At 40.6% G+C, this 22,595-nt stretch overlaps 1 protein-coding gene across 3 annotated transcripts in view; it reads right to left on the minus strand.

Annotated features, from left to right (window-relative positions):
• The window catches only part of MYRIP (myosin VIIA and Rab interacting protein), a 343,082-nt gene that overhangs the window by 210,801 nt on the left and 109,686 nt on the right, over positions 1–22,595 (minus strand). For 2 of the 3 annotated variants that reach the window (XM_028107182.1, XM_028107181.1), the window contains exon 2: positions 10,571–10,792. In XM_028107182.1, the coding sequence (XP_027962983.1) occupies positions 10,571–10,792 (222 nt within the window). Of the gene's footprint in view, positions 1–10,570; positions 10,793–22,595 lie in introns of those variants that run through there. The other variant, XM_028107183.1, reaches the window with a different exon arrangement.

Here is a 22,595-nt window from a genome sequence, read left to right on the forward strand (position 1 = left end):
TCTACAACAAATACATTTGAAAACAGTGAAGCGCTAGGGAGAGATGAACCATTGTTATAAATAGGGACCATCTTTCGTGAGGCCTCTTCATGCGCCGTACAGTCCGGCTGGTAATGGGAAGCAAACCAGAGAGATGGGCCTGTTCTATCTCCAGAAAGTCATCAAGCACCTGAAGCATAGGTGCTTTTTATATTTTTGTCTTTTTTTTTTTTTTTTTTCTCAAATGACAACAAACTGTTCAACCGCTGGCTCAATTTTAAAGTCTATCTTCTAATGATTTTCTCCCTTAACTTAATGTATCATCAATTAGGGGCTTGGTGGTTGGTGGATATGCATTTGGTTAATTATAGGCTTAAAAAGGTGGGGCTGGGGAAATGCCTACTGGCCTCAAGATTGAGTGCAAAAATTTAAATACCAGAGTCTAAGATGGTTAAAAATTTGCATTTTTCCCCTACCATGTCAATGGGCAAAGTTCATGATGATGACACCTGCTAGATTGGTCATTGTTAGAAGAAAATGCTGCCAAGGAATCAGTCATTTGTTAAGTTCCCTCACTGTTCCAAGGCCACAAAATGTGGCTCTCTCCATGGGGTGCCATGGTCCACAGGTCTGCAGTCAATGAACAGGAATGGTGCTACTAACCTGTGTGACATTTCGTTGGCTGTTAAAAATCCCCAGATATTTCAAACTGTGCAACATGGCAGACACTGATGGTTCGCTGTAACCATTCACATCTGCTGTTGTAGTTGAAGGCAGTCATGGACAACATGTACCTGAATAAACATGGCTGTGTCCCAGCAACACTTTTTTATAAAAACAGGTAACAGGCCAGATTTGGTCTGTGGGCCATCATTTGCTGACTCCTTTAACAGTTGGAATATTAACATTTTTCATTTTTCTCCTTGAACAGATATTTTTATCCCATTCTGCCTCCCTTTCAGAATTTTCTTTTAATGTCATATGTTTTTGTGTTTAAGTCTTATTTAACACATTGTTATCATTCTTTGTCACAGAAATGTGTGTAATAAATTGAATTTAATAACTTTTTGAGTCTTGAGGCTCTAAGTGTCAAAATATTTATCTGGGGTTGAGTTATCAATTCTGATTATTAAGACACAATTTATCAAGAACATAAATATACAATATCATAGCACATGAAAACTATGAAATTCAACTTTCAGTGCTCATAAATAAAGTTCTATTGGAATACAAAAAACTCAAAAATATATTCAAATTCTGATAAATAGTAAAGAAACACAAACATACATTTATTGGAAATACATCTTGCAGGGAGATGTCTTTTTTATTGGTTCCTGTATGCACAGGTGGATACCATTTATTATTTGAGTGAGATAGTGTTCAGCACTAGTTTTATGTGTTCTTTTTAAAAACTTTAAGCTATGAGGAAACATCTTCCTATAGATGGAGACAGAAGCAGTTTGGTTTTTTTTAAAGCAATGTCCTTCAACTTTGAACTCCATCTGAGTTATATGCCAAAAATCACGTGGCAATCTAGGACCCAATATTATTTTTAGTGGTCATTTAGGCCCTCCTTCAATTTTGTTGAAACTAAGGAAGCAGAAATCACCTGCCCTGCGAAAGGGGACAGTACTCAGCTGTTAGGTACAACAACATGTTTGTGGCACCCCTGGCCTTTATACAAACATTGCTTACACCCTCATGTTCTCCTCCATTCCCATAGATTGTTCTGCTCTTCTGAATTAACGTTGTAGCTGAAACCCTTTCTGTTTGCTATCCAACAAGGATTTTAGAAAATTAGAAACTCATGAACTCTTCATCTTGCAGGTCACGCTTACTTATTGGCTAGACCTGCCAATTTTGAGACACCACATTTAAGTGTGGAAGATTAGAAAATATGCAAGAAACAAAAATATCCTTCTCAGTCCCATGTCAGGATTGTCACCTGCCTCTTCTCTTTCTTGGCCTAAAATTTCTATCTTGCAGCTCTGATTGCAATTATGTCTACCATACCAGTTAAAGTTCTTTGGTTTCTGTTTTAAACAGCAGGAATGAACTCTGGATGACTTCTGTGAAAAGGTAACTTAAAGGAAAGATCTGGTGGCTTAAAGAATCGAGGGAAAAGTTGAATATCCAAGACTTGTGACGGCAGCACGAGGGATCTCAGTAATGGGAACATCACCCCTGGTCATCATTTTGTCCCCTATCTCGGGATGACTCAGCTCTAATTGTCCTCAGTTGATGTGTTGCTCTAACCAAGATTCAAATTCCCAGAGAGGATCAGATTTGCAGTGTTAGGGTCATGGGCCCATATACTGACCGGGGGCTCATCTTCCAATTTTTGAATATCCTAAGTTTTCTTTTCTCCCAGCTTTGCCTAAATCAATGCCTGCATTGCTACTACAACCCAAATTTCCCCAAGTGCCACCAGCCTAAGAGGAAATACACATATAAGGTAATCTTAAGAATTCTGATGTTACAGATTCTGTGCCTCCTTCTGAACAAAGCAGGACATCAGTGTCCTCTCACAGCATGTCTCCTGGGTCTTTTTTGGAGTCCTCGGGAAGTCTCACGGGAAGTCACTGGTGACACTTCCTCTTTCCAGCCCCTGCCAATGTCCAGTTGTAGAGAAATCACTGGAATGAGGGTTGCTATGCTGCCAGGCCCTGCTCTCCTATGCAAATGCCAAATCACTGCCAAGCTTCCCTCAGTGCTACCACGGCCAATAATCTTCCCTATGCTTGGGCTTCTGTCCTCAAAAGAGAATGCCTCTCTTTCCAGGTCTATATCATACATTGTCCCCTAGGCTGCAGAGTAACTCTGTTGGGTCCCATGTTCCATGGTGAAAACAGTTTCTTTGTTTCGCCTGTGGCCCCCCCTCTCTGGGACCAGGCAGGAGAATATATGAAGGGGTCTCCCATTTCACTTGCCTCCTTCTCTCCACCTCCTATCACCCTTTGTCCTACATTCCTTGAAGAGCTCTGTATTAGTCATCATTTCCCCAGAAAAAATGAACCAATAGGGGATTATATCCATCTATCTATCTATCTATCTATCTATCTATCTATCTATCTATCTACCTATCATCATCTATTGAGAGAGACATTTATTTTAGGAAACTGGCTCACAGGACTATGGAGGCTGACAAGTCAAAAATCTTTAGGGTAGACCAGCAGGCTGGAGACCCAGAGAAGCACGGCTATTGCAGCTAGAATCCAAAGGCTGTCTGCTGGCAGAATTCTTTCTTCCTTGGGGAAATCAATCTTTTTTCTTGAAAGGTCCTCAACTGATTGGATGGGGCTCACACATTATGTAGAGTAATTTGCTTTACTCAAAGTCTACTGATTTGAATGTTAATCTGATCTAAAAAATATCTTCACAGCAACATCTAGACTACTGCTTGACCAAACACCTGGGAACATGGCCTCGCCATGCTGACACATAAAATTAGCCATTACAGCCCCTTATGCAAACAAACACATTAGTAAAAACCCATGGTTGTCAGCCTTAAAATGTATCCTAAATGTTCATTGTGAATACCACAGATTTAATCAAAAGCCTACTAAGCTTTGTATGTCAAAGTAAATCTTTCTTCTTTTTCAAAACCTATTAAAAGATGTGCTGAGAGGTAAAAGGTTTACCAAAATATCTCAAAGATTTAGTTCATGCTCTTAATGTTCAATGTCACACAATGTCACAGTCTGTATTTTCCCTAAAAAGGGAGGCCTTTAGAGATTCAGTCAGTCAGTGGATACAGCATCCACTCAACGCCAGAGGTCCAGACAGGATACACGTTAGAGTGAAAGGCCTCAGCTAAGAGGGACCGTGAAGAGCCCAGAGTGCCAAAGGGAGGGGAGTGTCATGTGGTACCTTGCCCTCCTTCCCTGATATTCACTCCCATGTCTTAGTCTGTATTCATTGCTATGGCTGCACAGGAAGTATGACCATGCAGTTAACTGCCTGTGGACACACAGTGCCTTCAAGGGGAAAGAAATCTACACTACCCCTTTAGCACCAGAGCCCAGACTGGAAACACAGACTGTCCACTGCTTCCACAGACTTAAAAGTAGGGTCCAAGTGGCTGGCTGAGCAAGGAGGCCTGCTGGGAAGCTGAAAGAGAGGGGTCCCAAAGACTCAGGCTGTCCTCCTGGGGGAGACTATAAGGAGAGTCTTGAACTTGGGACTGACAAAGTGACCATCGCTAGCCACTTGGTCATTCCAAGTTTCAGACCTCCCTGCCTCTAAATTGGGGCTAATCTCTTGCCCCTTCACAGAGTTCTTGTAAGGGTTACATGAAATAACTCATCTGAAAAGGCCAATTCAATCCCATGCTCATAGCAGGCACTCTTGATATATTTGTTATTTAATCTATGGAGAGTAAAAAAATCAGTGACCAGAAAATAGATGCTTAGCTTTCACTGGGGGCAATTTACATTTTTCAAAATTCCCAACTGCCTCGTGATTCAGGTCACTCTGACAACGATTAGACTGAGTGCTGCAGTCATGGTCTCTATGGAGATCTATTATAGACAGGCTGGTATCTATAACCTAAAGTGCCCATTATTTGGGACTTCAAAATACAAGTCCCCTTTGATGATTCTATTTTCCCTGGGAAGCTGGATGATTTTAGCTCTGTGGCATAAAGCGGGGGCGGGGGGGGTGTTAGGGGAAGAGCAACACTGAGGTGATGGGGGAGAAGATTTGGAATGAAAAGGAGAAAAAGGAGCACATCCTAGATTATGTTTGTTTTATGTACACCTAGTTATAGCAGCAAACGTGTAAAATGTGGGAAATTTGGAACCTAAATGGAAAATAGGGGTAAGAGATCAATTATTTATCCATATGTTATCTCCCAATGCCAATGTTAACAGCACTGATGTGTGTATTCCCTTTCAGTCTTTTTGTTTCTTTTATTACATAGAGCGATTATCTTGTATGTACATTTTAGCACTGTAGTTTTTTTTAAAAGAGTTTATTTATTTGAGATAGAGAGAGAGCCCAAGTGGGAGGCGTGGAGGAGGAGAAGCAAACTCCCTGCTGAGCAGGGAGCCCAATACTGGGCTCGATCCCAGGACCCTGGGATCACGACCTGAGCCGAAAGCAGACGCTTAACCGACTGAGCCACCCAGGTGCCCCAGCATGGTAGTTTTTAATCATGTGTTTTAATGTAAGAATTTACCCATGCAAATATAATATATACACTATCTTAAAGGGCTCATCATATTCTATCAAGCTGAATATGCCCTAATTTGCTTCCACTGTCCTACTGCTGGACATTTAGATTACTTTTGTTTTTGTATTACAAATAATTCAGTACACTTCATTTTTGTGCAGTATTAAAAAAATCTTCTATCTTCTCTTTAGGTATAGGTTTTCAAAAATGAAATTACTGGGCTCAGGGGCTTAGACATGCTAAAGGCTCTTGATACATGTTGGTAAAAGGTTATGCCCATTTTTATTCCACCAGCAATGGATGAGTGTGCCTTTTTCAATCTACCCTTGTCAACACTAAGCAGACTGATGAAAAAAAATCACTAATTTAATGAGAAAAACACAACTACTTGAAGCATACATCTCTACTGCCTTGCTTTCTAGTGAGGTTCAATATCTTCCCATATATCTGCTCACCTGTGAACGTCCTTATCCCATAGTGATAATTTTTAATACTGCATCTTCTTTAGGGATATTGCAAATCCACTGCGGATTTGTATCTCTAAAACATACTGTGGAGTTCATACCAAAAGGGAAGTATGCTAGTCTATGATCATGCGCACTGTGAATAAATGATCAGATACAAGTAGAGGATATTCAACTCCAAGTGAAAAGAAATGAAGGCTTAAGTTGTCTCAGAAAAACCAAAGCAAATGACATAGGCATAATGAGGAGATGTGTTTGATTTTGATTCCAAGATAATTTTTTTTCTCATTCCCTGACAACAATCTCCCAAATTGGTCTGCATTAAAGATAATAGCACATAGTGAAAAAAGTCAGAGAGAACAATTTTTATAATGAAGCAGAGAACTAGGAAGCCAATTTGTTCCCAAGGAAAGTAAGATCATTGTTCTTTAATCAATTTGACCCCAAATGACAATGGCTGGTAAGTAAGGTCTGGACTCACTCTGCAAGTTTGTTTCCTGCAGAAGATCTTAAAATGCAACTACTATACATGCTTATTTATAATGTTTGCATGAATCTATACAATAAATTGCCTAGGAGATAAATTGATATAGATACATACAGATACATATATGACAAAGGGAATGATTCAGTAGTATCCTATTGGCTATATAACCTCCAAAATTAGTAATCCAGCATTCATTCTCTAATAAATTCATCTAATGTTTGTTAATTTCCCAAAGTTAAAAATTCTAAACTGACAACAAAAATAGCTTTTTTGTAAAGATTTTATTTATTTATTTGGAAGAGTGTGTGTGCGTGCGTGCATGCATGCTCATGCATGCACATAGGGAGGCAGGGGACAGAGGAGGAGGGCAGAGGGAGAGGGAGAGGGACAAGCAGACTCCATGCTGAGCATGGAGCCCCACATGGGGCTTGATCTCAAGATCCTGAGATCATGATCTGGGCTGAAACCAAGAGTCAGATGTTTAATCAACTGAGCCACCCAGGTGCCTCCCAAAAATAGCTTTTAACGGAAAACATATGAAGCAAAAGAATGAATGATGAACTAACCCGCTGATCATAATTACAGCAATGACCATTAAAAGGGAATTTTCATTTAAAATTAAAATACTTTTATTGTAATAAATAACCAAACAGAAGACTAGGACATGAAACAAAAAAGAAGAAAGCTGAATTTACAGATTTCCCCATTTTTACAGAGACTAGACACTACCTGGGCCCTCCCTGGTGAACCCTACCTTTCTAACCCAAGTCAACTACACCACAGACAGGCCCAGGTGCCTGACAGTCATTTATTTCTGATGCAATTTGTTAATATTTTTGCATGAATGTCTACCCTCACTCAACTCCTAACCCCTTAATTTTTTGTGGACAAGAATTCTTATTATTATAATTATTCTTGGCTCCATAGGCATATGGTTGCCACTGGACAAACAGCTTGAAACTAAATCAGTACAGTACAAATGGAACTAATTTATATAGGAAAGGAAAAGTACATCGTGGCCAGGGGCAGTGAAATATGGGTCTGAATGTAGCCTCACAAAAGTGGTCACCTCTGCAACTTCATAGAGCTGCTATAAAGCATTTCACTGAGATTTCACAAGCTCACACACAATGTGTTCTTCATAGATTCTGACATATACAGTGGTTTTAAACCCAACTGTTTGAATATGAATCTACTGGACGAATATCCACAATAAAATTAATCACCTCTAAACCCAGAGGTGAATCTCAGATTGCACCGGGAGCAGGGAAACTGATGAACAATGTAGATGGTGGCATAGTGCCCACAAAGCCATCCCCCAGCATGACACCGGCTTTTGCCAAGTAAAAATACGTATTTAAAATCTAAAAAATGTGTTGTAAACCATTTTTTTTTCTGTTTAAAGAAACTTGACAGGCTTTTCAAGCTGTTATCAATCAGAAATTTTTCATACATGATCCAAGTCAAAGTAGTCCTTAAATGCTTCCCATGAAGAATCTGCCTGTGTCTGCTGTGTAGTGCTGAGGAATTACACAGCTTGACTACGTAAGTAAAACAAACTCCTCTGAGGCATCCTCCAAAATATACAAGATTGTCAGCCCACAGGTCATACACTGAGGTGCTCTGGCCCGGACATACTTCTCTATCAAATTGGGCCTTAGAGAAATTTCTAGAAGCAAAAACCTGCCACATGTATCATGGATTTTTTTCCCTAGATATGTTCCTACGATGAACTTGAATAAAATAGGGAATAAGCTCCACTTTTCCATCAATATTATTACAAGCCCAAGACTCCCAGAAATGTCCCCACATGACATCATACAAGATGAAACAGCAAAATTCCCAACTTCTCTTCAAGACTGCCCTTCTGCCAACTTTCATTAAATAAGCATGGGTGCCTTCTCTCTGTGCTAGATACACTGAATGTGGATGACTTCTCAGTAATCTCCCCTTTTCTTTAAAAAACCGATAGAGCAAATGTACATGAGTTTTTCAGATATCTTTCAAGGTATCCTTCTATGGATGATTTTTTATTTTCTGATGCCCTCCCGAGACTCAGGGAGTTGTCATTAAATGCTGACATGGAAATGATGCACGATTTAGCTCAATGGGATTACCAAAGCCTCCTGCCTCCTCGTTAGGTGCCTAGAAATGTGAAATAGAAATTTAAAATATACTGTTCCAGGCCCTCCACGCACCTTGGGGGATCTTTTCTGCTCTTGACATACCTTGTTCAAGCATGCTCTGTGATTCCTCTTCCCAATTGGAGTTCCGTCTGGGGTCCCCCTGTCTTCCAGAAAACCTCCTTAGGATACCCTACACTCTCTGGATCCTTTTCTCTTTAAAATTCCTGAAGCCTCATTTGCACCATGCATTTGGCTGCTTTGGAACATTGTCCTGTTCTGTTACTCAACACACAAAGATCTGTGTCTCTTCCACCTGCCAGGCTCTCGTGCTGCAAATGGAGTTGAAGGAGACAGGGAGGGTCCCTGTTCCCGAGGCATTCACCACGGATTAGTTTGGTCACTAACATGGGTGCCGTAGCTGCTGTTTGAGTCAAACGCTGTGTAAGACCCACCCAGCTTGCTGGGTGCACAATCGTGACATTCAGCCACGCCATGCTCTTCCACTCCTTATTTCTGTTACTTCTTGGCCTGCTTGTTCCTCGTCCTCACTCTGTGTCACTTGGATTAGTCTCCCCCTCCAAACTTCTGCCATCAAAACTGTCACTTCGGAATCCATGTGCATTTGCCTTTTAGTCCCATGCCTTCCTCAGCTAGACCTCAGCCACCTGTGCCCACGTTCACCACCCAGTGGATCCACCTCGGAAACCACTACCTCAAACATGTTTTACCCTACACAAAACTTTCTCTGCTAAGTGATAGTTCTTCAATTTTACCAGGTACTTCTAGCGGACTGACCTCTCTGTCTTCTTCCCACCATCTACAGCTCCTTTTTGTCTTTCTTTCCTTTGCTATCTACATTAATCTATCATTTTAATTTCTACATTTTAAATATCTCATACTCCTTTAACCTTGCGTCTGTCTGAAAGTCTCTGAAAGCCTCTGAAAGCATCTCCAACCCAGGAAGAACCCGACGGTCTGCTTTCCTCATGTCCGCATATGTGAGGTTGAGTGTGGCTGGAGCAAAACGCACAATGGGCTGGTCGGAAGTATACAGATCGATGATTAGAACCCAGCTCAAAAGCCTGGGTCTCCAACTTCTGTAATGTCTATTGCACACAATCTCTTCCAACATCCAACTCTCTTGTTAAGCACTTGACCTTAACCCAACTTTAATGAGAAAGGGAAGACACAGGATGAACCTGGTTGCATCATCCACTCCCAAGCACAGGCTCACCTGCAGTTAAAGTCTCCTTCTTCCCTTTGGTGCCACAGGGCTTCTCCTCCTCCTACCAAGCGGGTATATGGGGACTTGGATAGGTTCCTTGCTCTGAAAGTCACATGCAGAACCTGACCAGCACCCCATCCTGGACAAAGGGTGCACAACAAACCACATTTGCTTCCATTGGTTTCTCTTTATAGCTCAAAGACTGAGTCCCTGGGGATCCCAAGGGAGCTTAGCAGTCATCTCCATTAACTAGCTTTATGGGAAAATGCTGGGGCTTGATAAGTTAAAGGATATAAGTGAACAAACAAGGCAGGAGGAAAGGAGAAGATGAGGGAGGCGGGAGCTCCTGTGTGTGTTCTGGGGACCAGCCAATTTCTGTCTTGCTCACAGTGAGAGGCATTATGGCAGGATGCAATGAATACGAATGTGTTTTGCAGATGCTAGGATCAGCAATGATTTAAGAATTCCAAGCAACAAACACCAGACACTGGCTTATCAAACTTATCAGTTTCCAAATACTCAGTGTATCAGAGAAATACTCTGGCAGTCACTGAGGGAGAATAGAAACACGTATCTCCGTGAGACTCCACGCTAGCCACTTCCTTCACATGGAGACCACCATCCCCACCCCCTTTCATGTTAGTAATTCTTCTTCATCTTTTACCATCCTACCTTTATTTCTTGTTCTCTGTGAAGCTTTTTCCAAACCCTAGAGCTAGTGGCTCCTTGTTCTGCATTCCCACAGCTAATGGGTGAACTCGTCAGGCCTGTATCACGATATATACCATATATACACAGTATATACCATGATCAACACTCATGCATTCATCATCCCCATAAGCAATCTTCCTGATCCACCATCATGTTCCCGCACCCAGCATAATTCCCAAGAATCCAGCATATGCCTGTGGCATGAATGAATGAGAGGATGAGACCAGACAAGAAGCACAGCCCTCCTTTGTTCTCTTTGTAAAGGTCATATGGTGTTCTGTACACCTTGGCAATCTCTTTACTGTGGTCAGTCTTTTGTGATGACCAGTCAACCTCTGCTGCTCCTACCTGGCTAAAGGAAGACTGTGCCACCAGCGGACACCTTAAGTCCACTTGGCCACTCACCTGGCTTGCTGGCAGACACAGCAGATCCACACCTTCTCCCGCTTCTGGTAGGAGCAGCAGCTCTTGCAGACATTGAACTTGCAGTCGGCACACCTGCGCTTGGTGTTGACCAGGAAGGTGAAGGGCGAGCAGCAGCGCATGCAGCAGTGCTCCACGAACTTCTGATGCTTCGAGAGGATGCTGCACTTGCTGCCTTCCTCCGCCAGCTTCTGCTTCATCTCACTGGGCAACCGGGAGGAGAAGAGAAAGAGCACATCCGGTCAGGACGCTCTCTCCATAAAGCACTTGCCCGGAGCCTCCCACAGGCCAAGCCACCATGGAGGATCTCCCCACAAAATGGTAAACTCTGAAACACCAATTGCTTGACATGACATCCAGAGAGGAACCCTAATGGTGGATTAATTTCTGTGCATTTCTGCATGTCTTGTTCTCTATGAGAAAGCACATGAGCCTTATTATATTTCAGGCAACAGATTGAGATACAAACTACTATAAAAACTAAGCACATCCTTGAAAAATAAAACCTTTAACTTAATTAATGCCTTTTTAAAGGAGCAGGAGATCATCTATGCTCAAACATTAATCCCTGCAACAGCCCTGCCGGGAATAGGATGAATGCGGCCCTGGCCCTATTTAACATCCCCCGAAATGAAAACACCCAGGGATTTTAAAAGCTTTCAAATCAATGTAAGTCAATAAAGATTCTCTGGGTGATGGGCAAATCCCAAGCACTAGTGATTCAGAACTGGATCAAAGACAATGCTTTCTTCCAAAGAGCTCATGGTCATACTGGGCACACGGCCCGCTATATTAATGCACAACACCACACTGCACGTGCTTCTCTCTCCACTCAGGGAGAAGGAATGAGAACCTGAGAGGCAAGGATACCCCGAAGAGGCTGAGTTTCCTAGGGAAAAACTGACTGGAAGTAACCAAGTTACTTTGACCTGGCAAGTTTGAGATGGTTTTCCTGCTACAAAAATGGACACTCACAAACAGTAACAGCAAAATAATTTATTTTTTTCCATGCCCAGTTTGTGACTATGCAATTCATCCCAGACCAATCTATGATGTATAAGGCAAATACTCTCTCCCAGTTTGCACTTGTCTTTTCAACTTGGCTGGTGGTGTCATTCATTATTTAGAAGTGCTTCATTTTTCTGTAATTAAATTTGTCAGTCAGTCGCTGAAGTGGGATGAACAGTGGCCCCCAAAAGGTGTGTCCATGCCCTCAGCACCACAGGCTGAAATGCTTCTTTATTTGGGAAAAAGGGTGTTTAGGGATGTCATAAGTTAAGGATCTTGAGGTGTGATCATCCTGGATTAACCTGACGGGCCCTGATTCCAAAGACAAATGTCCTTATAAGAGACACACGGTGGAGAAGACAATGGGAAGATGGGGTTCAAGTCCTCAGCCATCTCTGCCTCTGGGCTCCCTCCCCGGGCCCTGCCACAGGCCATGATGCTGTCCCATCTCTGCACATCCAGGCTCCCTTGGGACTCCTCTTTCTTTCCAGGGGCCTCCATGGCCCACCTGACCAGAGGCAAATTCTCAAAATCCATGGCCTAAATGGTGAACAACGGTTGCATAGATAGGAGTTGCCCTTGCCTGACACATTAGGCACGGGAGTAAATTAACCAGGACACAGGTAAGCAGAAAGGAAAAATATCAGAATTACCTGTATTCCACTACTCAGAGTTATCTTTATGTACCATTCTCTCTCCCTTCCTCCCTTTCTCCCCCTACCTCCTCTCTCTTTTTCTGTTTCCCCTTTCTCCCTCCCTTGCTCTCTTATTTTAAAATGTTACTATATATACTGTTCTGACTTTGAAGCCTAGGAAATTATCTATTTTTTGTTTAGATTTTCAAGTATGTTGGCATAAAGTGGTTTACAGATTTCTCTCATGACTCTAAGACCTCTGCTATATTTATATCATGTCCCCTTTTCTTTCTGAATATTGCCTATATGACCGTAAGTTTTTTGCCCTTTGATCAGTAATTTCTGAGCTTTATTTGTTTTGTTAATTTAAATGAAGGACTAGCATTTGGTTGTCTACATTGCTTATTTATTTTCCATTCCAATAACATTCAGTCTTACCTTTATTACTTTTTCCTTCTACTGGTTTTGAGTTTGCTCTATTCTTTTTTCTTTTCTTTTCTTGAAGTGTAATTAAAACAAACAGAGTTCTAGAGGGGAGGGGGCTGGGGGGATGGGTTAGCCTGGTGATGGGTATTAAAGAGGGCACGTTCTGCGTGGAGCACTGGGTGTCACACGCAAACAATGAATCATGGAACACTACATCAAAAACTAATGATGTAATGTACGGTGATTAACATAACATAATAATAAAAAAACAAAAAAAACACAGTATTATGTTTCAGGTGTACAACACAGTGATTCAACAATTCTATAGATTATTCAGTGCTCATCATGGTAAGTGCACCACCCTTAATCCCCATCATCTATTTCACCCATCTCCCCACCCACCTGCCCTCTGGTAACCATCAGTGTGTTCTCTATAGTTAAGAGTCTGTTTTTTATCTCTTTTTTCTTTGTTTCTTAAATGCTACATATAAGTGAAATCATATGGTATTTGTTTTTCTCTGACTGACTTATTTCATTCACCATTACACCTTCTAGTTCCATCTATGTTGTTACAGATGGCAAGATCTCATTCTTTTTTATGGCTGGGTAAGGCTCCATTGTATGAATACACCACTTCTTCTTTATCCATTCCTCTATCAGTGGACACTTGGGCTGCTTCCATATCTTGGCTATCGTAAATAGTGCTGCAACAAACATAGGGGTGCATATAGTTTTTTGAATTCGTGTTTTTGTTTTCTTTGGGCAAATATCCACTAGTGGAATTATTGGATCATATGGTATTTCCATCTTTAAGTTTTCTTTTTCTTTATTATGTTATGTTTTCGAGGAAACTTTTATACTTTTTTCCACTGTGGCTGCTCCAGTTTGCATTCCCACCAAAAATGCTCATAAGGGTTCCTTCTTCTCTACATCCTCACCAGCACTTGTTATTTCTTGTCTTTTTGATTCTAGCCATTCTGGCAAGTGTGAGGTGATTGATATCTCATTGTGGTTTTGATTTGCATTCTCCTGAATAGTGATGTTGAGCATCTTTTCATGGATCTGTTGGCCATCTATATGCCTTCTTTAGAGAAATGTCTGTTCAGGTTTCTGCCCATTTTAATCAGATTATTTGTTTTTTGGGGGTGTTGAGTTGTTAAGTTTTTTAATGTATTTTGGATATTAACCCCTTATCAGATATATCATTTGCAAATATCTTTTACCACTCAGTAGGTTGCCTTTTTGTTTTATTGATGATTTCCTTTGCTGTGTAGAAGGTTTTTATTTTGGTGTAGTTCCAATAGTTTAATTTTGATTTTGGTTCCCTTGCCTGAGGAGGCATAACTGGAAAAATGTTTCTAAGGCCAATGTCAAAGAAATTACTATCTATGATCTCTTCTCAGTATTTTATAGTTTCAGGTCTCATATTTAGGTTTTTAATCCATTTTGAGTTTATTTTTTGTGTGTGGTTGTCCAGTTTCATTCTTTTTTTTTGTAGCTATCCAGTTTTCCCAGCACCGTCTATTGAAAAGATTGTCTCTTCCCCATTGCATATTCTTGCCTCTTTGTTGTAGATTCATTGACCATATAAGCATGGGTTTATTTCTGGGATTTCTATCTGTTCCATTGATCTAGGTGTCTGTTTTTGTGCCAGTACCATGCTGTTTTGATGACAACAGTTTTGTAGCGTATCCTGGAATCTCTGATTGTGATACCTCTAGCTTTGCAAGATTGCTTTGGTTACTTGGGGTCTTTTATGGTTCCATACAAATTTTAGCATTATTTGTTCCAGTTCTGTGAAAAATGTCATTGATATTTTGATAGGAATTGCATTAGATCTGTAGATTTCTTTGGGTAGTATGCACATTTTAACAATATTGTTTCTTCCAATCCATGAACATGGAATATTTTTGCATTTGTGTCATTTTCAGTTTCTTTCATCTTATAGTTTTCAGAGTGCAGGACTTTCACCTCCTTGGTCAAGTTTATTCCTGGATATTTTACTTTTTTGGTGCCATTGTAAATGGGACTATTTCTTAATTTCTCATTCTGCTACTGCATTATATAGAAATGCAACAGATTTCTGTATATAATTTTGTAACCTGCAACTTTACTGAATTCATTTATCAGTTCTAGTAGTTTTCTCTTTTTTTTTTGCAGAATCTCTAGGGTTTTCTATAGTTTTTAATAGCTTTCTAAAAAATAAATTAAAAAAAGTAAAGCCCATTTACTTTTAATGTTTATTATTTTCTAACATATGCATTTAAGGCTATAAAATTCTCCACATATCCCTTTCACTACACCCCGAAAGTTTTCAATCAGAACATTTTTATTGGGTGCTATACGCAACTACTGAATCATTGAATATTACATCAAAAACTAATTATGTACTATATGCTGGCTAACTGAACATAATAATAAAAAAAGAACATTTTTATTGTTATTCTGTTTTACATATTTGATAATTCTTAGACTTGAAATTTCCAAATGTAGGACTTTTGTTATTGATTTTGATTTTACATTTTGATCAGAGAAGAGGGTCTGGAAGAAATGAATTCTCTGGTACTTGTTGAGACTTGCATGATAGCCTACAACATGCTCAATTTTTGTAAAGTCTCATGTGTGTTTGAAAAGAATATTTATTCTCTATTTATTGAGAACAAAACATTAAATTCTCTCATAATTGTGTATCTATAATTTCTCTTCAATTCTAGTTAATTTTTACTTTATGCTTTTAAGACTATAATGTAAGGTGCATTGAAGTTCATAAATGTTATGTTCTTATTGAAATATTCCTTTTGTGATCACATACAACCCTCTCTATCCCTAATAATGCTTTTTTGTCTTAAAGTCTATCTTATATATATATTTATATATCTTAAATATACTTCCTTTACACCCTCTTCCTGATTCTTACATTATCTTAAATTCTTAGAAGGGGTGCTAATTCTTCTACTGGGTATGTCTATTAAGTCTTGTTCAAGGTGGATTCTTTGCTTTTATGGTTCATCATTTTAAATGAGGTCCTCTTCAGCCAAGCTTGTTTCTCCTGTAAGTGCATTTGTTCTGTGCAAGTGTTGCAGCAGAGCAGCTATGCATTTATTTTCACAAGGCACCACAGAGGGGTTATCAATTACAGACCAGTTTCATATTTGTTTCTTAGCTTGGAAAATTCTGTACCACATGAGTTATAAGATTTGGATTTCCAATCCAACGTGCATGGCAGGATTGGGACTTTGAACTTTGATTTCTTATAGGAGACTTTTTTTCTTCCACCCAGGGCTCTAGGCAAAGATCACCTGCTTTCTAGCGTCCCTAAGCCAGTGAGTAGAAATTTTCTAGGTGTCCCCTTTCACTGACAGTGAAACCCTCCAATGCCGAACATTATGCAGGTGTCTCATTTTCAGCTGCTTGTCCTCCAAAGGCTCAAACCACATCTCCTGCCCCCGTGCAGAAATTAACACTGCAGCCACTAGCCATCAGAGCCTCTTCCTTCTCTATCTGACCAGGCTGACCATGAGGCTTTACTTCCCTCTTTACTTCCACCCCCTGGAAGTGTCCCTTTTTTACTTTTCCCCCGACTTAAAAAAAGTCACATGCCATAACATTTATCCTTTTAAATCGTACAGTTCTGTGGGTTTTAGTACATTCACAAAGTTGTCTAGCCACCAGTACTATCTAATTCCAGAACATTTTCATCATCCTCAAAAGAAGCCCCATACCAATCAAGCAGTCACTCCCCATTTTGGCCCCCCCACCCAGCCCTGCCAACCCAACCACTCATGTACTTTCTGTTTCTATGGATTTGCCTATCCTGGACATTTCATATACATGAAATCATACCTAATATATTGTCTTTTGTGTCTGGCTTCTTTCTTTCCATATGTTCAGGGTTCATCTATATTGTAGCATGTATCAACACTTCATTCCTTTTTACTGCCAGATAATATTCCATTTATGGATATACCATATTTTATTTATCCATTCACCAACTGATGGACATCTGGGCTGTTTCTACCTTTTGGCTATTATGAATAATGCTGCTATGAACACTCATGAGCAACTTTTTGTGTGAATGTGTTTTCAGTTCCAGGAGTGGAATTACTGGGTCATATGGTAATGCTATGTTTAAGCTTTTAAGGAACTGCCAGACTGTCTTCCAAAAGATGGCACCATTTTACATCACCAACAGCAAAACATGAGGGCTCCAATTTCTCCACATCCTCACCAACACTTGTTAGTGTCTGTCTTTTTAATTATAACCCTCCTAGGGAATATGAGGTGGTATCTCATTGTGGTTTTGATTGCATTTCCCTATTGATGAATAATGTTGAGCACTTTTTCACGTACTTATTGGCCACTGGTATATCTTCTTTGGAGAAAAGTTTATTCAAACCTTTTGCCCATTTTAAAGTTAGATTACTTATCTTTGTTATTGTTGTGTTGTAAGAGTTATTTATGTATTCTGGACACAAGTCCCTTACCAGATACATGATTTACAAACATTAAATCTTATATTTTATTAGTGTTTTTAGTACAAAGAAGGATCGCACTAGCTCCTCCTAGCCTGCTACTAGAATTTGAAATCTTTGTATGGTTTTATAACTTCATTTTTCACTTAACAACATAAAACATCTTTCCATGACAATTCAGGTGTGTTTGCAGAACTGACTTTCAAGGTGTCCTGAGCTGGCTTAAATATCTGGCAATATATGAGCAGGGCTAACTGCTTTGCATAGCATTGCCCAATACTTACTTGTTGCTTGAGCACTGGGGAGCAAGGGGAGGCTGAATCCAGAATTAGAAGGGGAGGCTACATCAGGCCAGCTGATAATTTATACTTGGCTGAACAAAATATTTACAGGGAAACAGGACAGAGGTTTTTTTTTTTTCCCCTAAGGCATGAAGATGTTGTTCTCCAGTCTCTCAGATTTAGAGCAGGAGATGAGCTAAGTCATTGACAGCTCTGACATCTGTAAACAACATAAGAACAGCCTCAGCAATTGACTGGCTTCTATTGATATTTCAGAGCCACGAAATTAAATGGGATAAAATATCCAGGAAGGAAAGTCTTTGGGGATCATAAGAGCTTTGTGAAGTCAATCCACAGGATCACTTGAGCTTTATGAGTTTTGTTTCCTGACACACAGGGCTGCAAACTCCAATGGCATTTAAAACTGAGTATCTAATAACAAAACTGTATCAACCCCTCCAGTATTTGTTCCAAGCAAATGGAGTGTTTTGAACCAGAGGTTCAGTGGAGGAATAGCATGGCCTTCTTCCCTGAACCATCTCTTATTTATCAGATTCTATGCCCTATAGCACCTCATGGAGAGACATTGAATAGAATTGTATAGGACAACTTACAGTGGCTGGTTGCAGAATGAACTAAGAATCATGCAAGACCAGGTACCTGCTTCAGAACGTCCTGGGAAAGCCCCAGATGGACAGAGGGGTTTAGAGTCCAAGGCTAGGTGGCAAAGCTGAGCTCAGTCACCTAAGTACTTACTTGTTGCTTGAGCACTGGGTACTAGTGGGTGTGAAGTAGTACCTCATTGTAGTTTTTAAGATTTTATTTATTTAAGAGAGAGAGCATGAGCAGTGTGGAGGGCAGAGGGAGAAGCAGACTCCCCTCTGAGTAGGGAGCTGGATGCAGGACTCGATCCTGGGACTCCACGGTCATGACCTAAGCTGAAGGCAGATGCCCAACCAACTTACCACAAGGCGCCCCTCACTGTGGTTTTGAGTTGCATGTTCCAAATGACTAATGACTGCAATGGACATCTGAAAAGCCTATCGACATTTCATGGTTTCTTGGTCCACTGCTATGTCAACTCTGATTGACTGGTAGTGGGTGAAGCACCATGTGTTGAGAAGATGTACACATGCTCAATGGACCTAGAGAGTCACGATAAGTTAGCAGTGTCTGCCATGGGTGTAGCAGGGAGAAGAGGTAGCACATGTCACTCGTTTGCTATCAAAGAGACAGCAATTCTGATCCATACTTATGTAGCAACACTTCATGATCATAGACACTATTGTTTAGATTGCCAATTATTCACTTAATTCACACTTACTGAGTACCTACTATAGTAGGCATGGGGAACAGAAAGAAAACAAGACATAGTGCCTCACTTAATGGAACAAGTCCTGTAAGAATTGGCACATTAGACAACATTTTTTTATTTAAAGTTTACTTAGTTAACATACAGTGCAATATTGGTTTCTGGAGTAGAATTCAGTGATTCATCACTTACATACAACACTCAGTGCTCATCACAAGTGCCCTCTTTAATACCCACCACCCATCCAGCCCATCCCCCACCCACCTCCCTCCATCAACCCTGTTTGTTCTCTATCATTAGGAGTCTCTTATGGCTTGTTTCCCTCTCTCCTTTTTTTCTTTTCCCCCTTCCCATATGTTCATCTGTTTTCTTTCTTAAATTCCACATATGAGTGAGATCATATGGTATTTGTCTTTCTCTGACTGACTTATTTCACTTAGCATAAAATACTCTCTAGCTTCATCCATGTTGTTGCAAATGGCAAGATTTCATTTTTTTGATCGTTAATCTTCCATTGTGTGTGTGTGTATATATATATATATATATATATATATATATACACACACACACCACATCTTTATCCATTCATTAATTAATGGACATTTGAGCTCTCTCCATAGTTTGGCTATTGTCGATAATGCTGCTATAAACATCAGGGTGCACGTACCCCTTGAGTCTGTATTTTTGTATCCTTTGGGTAAACATCTAGTAGTGCAATTGCTGGATAGTAGGGTAGCTCTACTTTTAACTTTTTGAGGAGCCTCCAAACTGTTCTCCAGAGTGGCTGCACCAGTTTGCATTCCGACCAGCAATGCAAGAGGGTTCCCCTTTCTCACATCTTTGCCAACACCTGTTGTTTCTTGTGTTATTTATTTTAGCTATTCTGACAGGTGTGAGGTGGTATCTCATCATGGTTTTGATTTGTATTTCCCTGATGATGAGTGATGTTGAGCATCTTTTACGTATCCGTTAGCCATCTGGATGTCTTCTTTGGAAAAGTTTCTATTCATGTCTTCTGCCCATTTCTTAACTGTATTACACACATCATCATTTTTATAAAGGAGAAATAACAGCACCTAGTATATAAACACAATTGCTTTAGTCCTCTCTCCCAGGTACTGGCTGCTGGAACTAGGCATCTTTCTTGTTTTTCCATGGTCTCTTTCCTGTAGCAAAGGAGGCTGGAAGACTGGAGGTATTCGTGTGAGACTGGGGAGGGAGACACGATTTTTCTGTTTTATGTTCCAGTAGAGGCAGGCAACTGTGGGTAAATGGGGTTCCTTGGTCCCCTCTTGGTGGTGGGGGCTCCTTCAGCAACAATGGGGCAACAGCCATGAAATGCAGGCCTGTGGAATCTGAGTTACACTTTTTCTCCTTTTCTCCTCCAGCACTGAAGGCAGAAGCAGCTCCTGTGGTTATTGATGTCTGGAACATCATGTTCTTCCTGTTGCTTTACCAGCTCTTCTAATACTTCTATGGCCAATTCCTGAATATAAAAACCTCTCCATGAAATATTAAGAGGGTTTTGATGGGACCCCGACTGACACATCTTCAGAGAGTAGAAGTCATATACTGTCATATCCAAAGATTTTTTGAAGTCCCCATTCCATCTGACCTTGACATTGGCTCTCTTGACCACCCTGCTCTCTGGCTACCAGAGACTCCCTCGGAGCTATAGTTTTCTCTCCAGATTAATTCATGTTGCATTATGTCTTCTCCAGAGTTTGTTCCTTATTCCTCATCTTGTTTTCATTCCCCCTTTGAGGAGTTGAGCCCCATGTGTGTCACAAATTATGGTGCATGTGCTAGTGGTTCTCACACCCTTGGTCCCACCTGCTCTCCTAAGCTTCAGATGAGGTTTGGAGCAGTCGAGGTCTCCATGTTGCCATCTTAACTGGGACCTACCTCCAGCTGTCTAAGATTATAGTTATTATTTCCATCTCAGATCTCTCCCCAAAGAGCACTAAATTCTATCCCGAGGCCTCTCTGGAATCCTAAGAGGAATCCCCAAACCTTCCCTTTTTCTTATTTTTGCTTGTGATCGCCCACCAAATCCTATCCATTTAGCACTATGATATCCCTTAAACACATCTCCCCTTAGCTCGGGCCCTCAGCATCAGCAGCTGTGCCACGCAACAGACTCTACTCCAAGCCACCTGCGACAATTCATGAAGAGTGACCAGCATTGAAAATACACAGCTACCCTTCACCACTACTTAGAAAGGCGTGATGATGACTCTGGCTGTATGGCACTCCCTGGAGCTGGCTTGGGTTCTCTCCCCGACGTGTCTTCCCCACTTCCTTACCAGCACATTTCTCCTCCTTTTCTTTCCAGACCCACTTCAAATGTCCCCTTCTCTACCACATTTCCAGTACTGCCAGGCATGACTAGCACTCTGTGCCTAACTCCCTCACAGCACTCATTACACTGTATTGTAATCATTTGTTCATGTGCCCTCTATAGGACAATGAATTCCTCAGAGGAGGACAGTGGTGGCCTCCTTTGTCCTCGACACAGAAGGCATGGCCTGGATTGCATGTTTCAGTGTGTACTCTTCCTTCCCAAGCAAGTTCAGCCAGTGGGATGGGGATTACAGTAAAACAAGAGCACTGGATGAATATAAAAACCTCCTAACAGTCAATTGCTTAGGCTTCTACCATTATGGAAAACCCATATGCAAAACAACCAAACACTTGACCAACTCTTACTTTGCATCTGTAAATTTTGATTATGCAGAGTAAGACATTCTGCCTTTTGCTGCTTATAATTTACCGAAGATAAAGCACCACAGGAAAGTTAAAGGAGAATTCAAACACATATGATGAGGGAACAGGATTCTTCTTTTTTTTATATCTAAATAAGAGATAAATATAATATTTCAGATTCTGGAATGTTCTTGTTCATCATTCAAATACTAATATATGCAAATAAAAATTTCTCTGTGGCTGAGCACAGACACCACTTCCGGAGCCCGTCAAACCTGCAGGCCATAGCATCCACAGAAACAGACACTTTTTCCCTGGAGAATTTTCTTCCTGCTGTTGGGCTTGTTGATATAGATCTGACCTTGAGCAAGAAAACTCTCCCATGAGAAGTGGAGCTGTCATCACTCTCCAGGCTGTTGTGAATGAAACAGAAATGTTCCAGACTTCATTCTCTCATTTACCTGGGATAGACACAGGCTCAGAAAATCTCTACACTGCAGACCACCATGCATATTCTGATATTTAAGGCATCGTGCATTGTATGTGAACACCTACTTCTATTAATATTTGATTTCTCCATCTAGAAGAAGTCACTGTACAGGTCGGCCTATGGAGAGATGTCAAATTTCACTGGTGATGCGGCAGAGATGTTAAGGCGCTTACCCCTCTGATGCTCATGCAGTTGACCCTCCTGAGCTGGAACTCCCCTTCTTACTCTATAATGAACTACCTTCTGCAAATCTGAATACAGAAGGGAAACTTGGAAAACCTACAGAAATATTTTTAAAGTCTTTTATAATATTATATTTCTTTGACATCTCCCTTCCCAGAGAAAAAGAAAAGACTTCCTTTTATAACTCATGCTTCCACAAAAAGGAATGTCAATCACCCTTATAAAATGCATACTATGTGTAAGGCATTTGGCAGAATTGCCTACAGAAAGGCCTACAAAACATTTTTGAGGCACAGAAGGAGAGGCGTCCACACTTTATTCGGGTTACTTTCTGGAGGGCGTCAGCACATGTTGTGTTCTATATTTGAATGATGAGCAGCCCATGGACATGAGTGGAATCTTTTGCTTGTATAGCATCTAGAACTATAGCTTGCTCATGTGAGCACTTGATAGCAATGTGCTGGTTATAATGGTGTCAGAGAGTATGTGTGCAA

The sequence above is a fragment of the Eumetopias jubatus genome, unplaced genomic scaffold (genome assembly GCF_037043125.1).
Source record: "Eumetopias jubatus isolate StellerSeaLion01/CBP00866 unplaced genomic scaffold, mEumJub1_p1.0 scaffold_1, whole genome shotgun sequence".
Taxonomy (NCBI): Eukaryota; Metazoa; Chordata; class Mammalia; order Carnivora; family Otariidae; genus Eumetopias; species Eumetopias jubatus.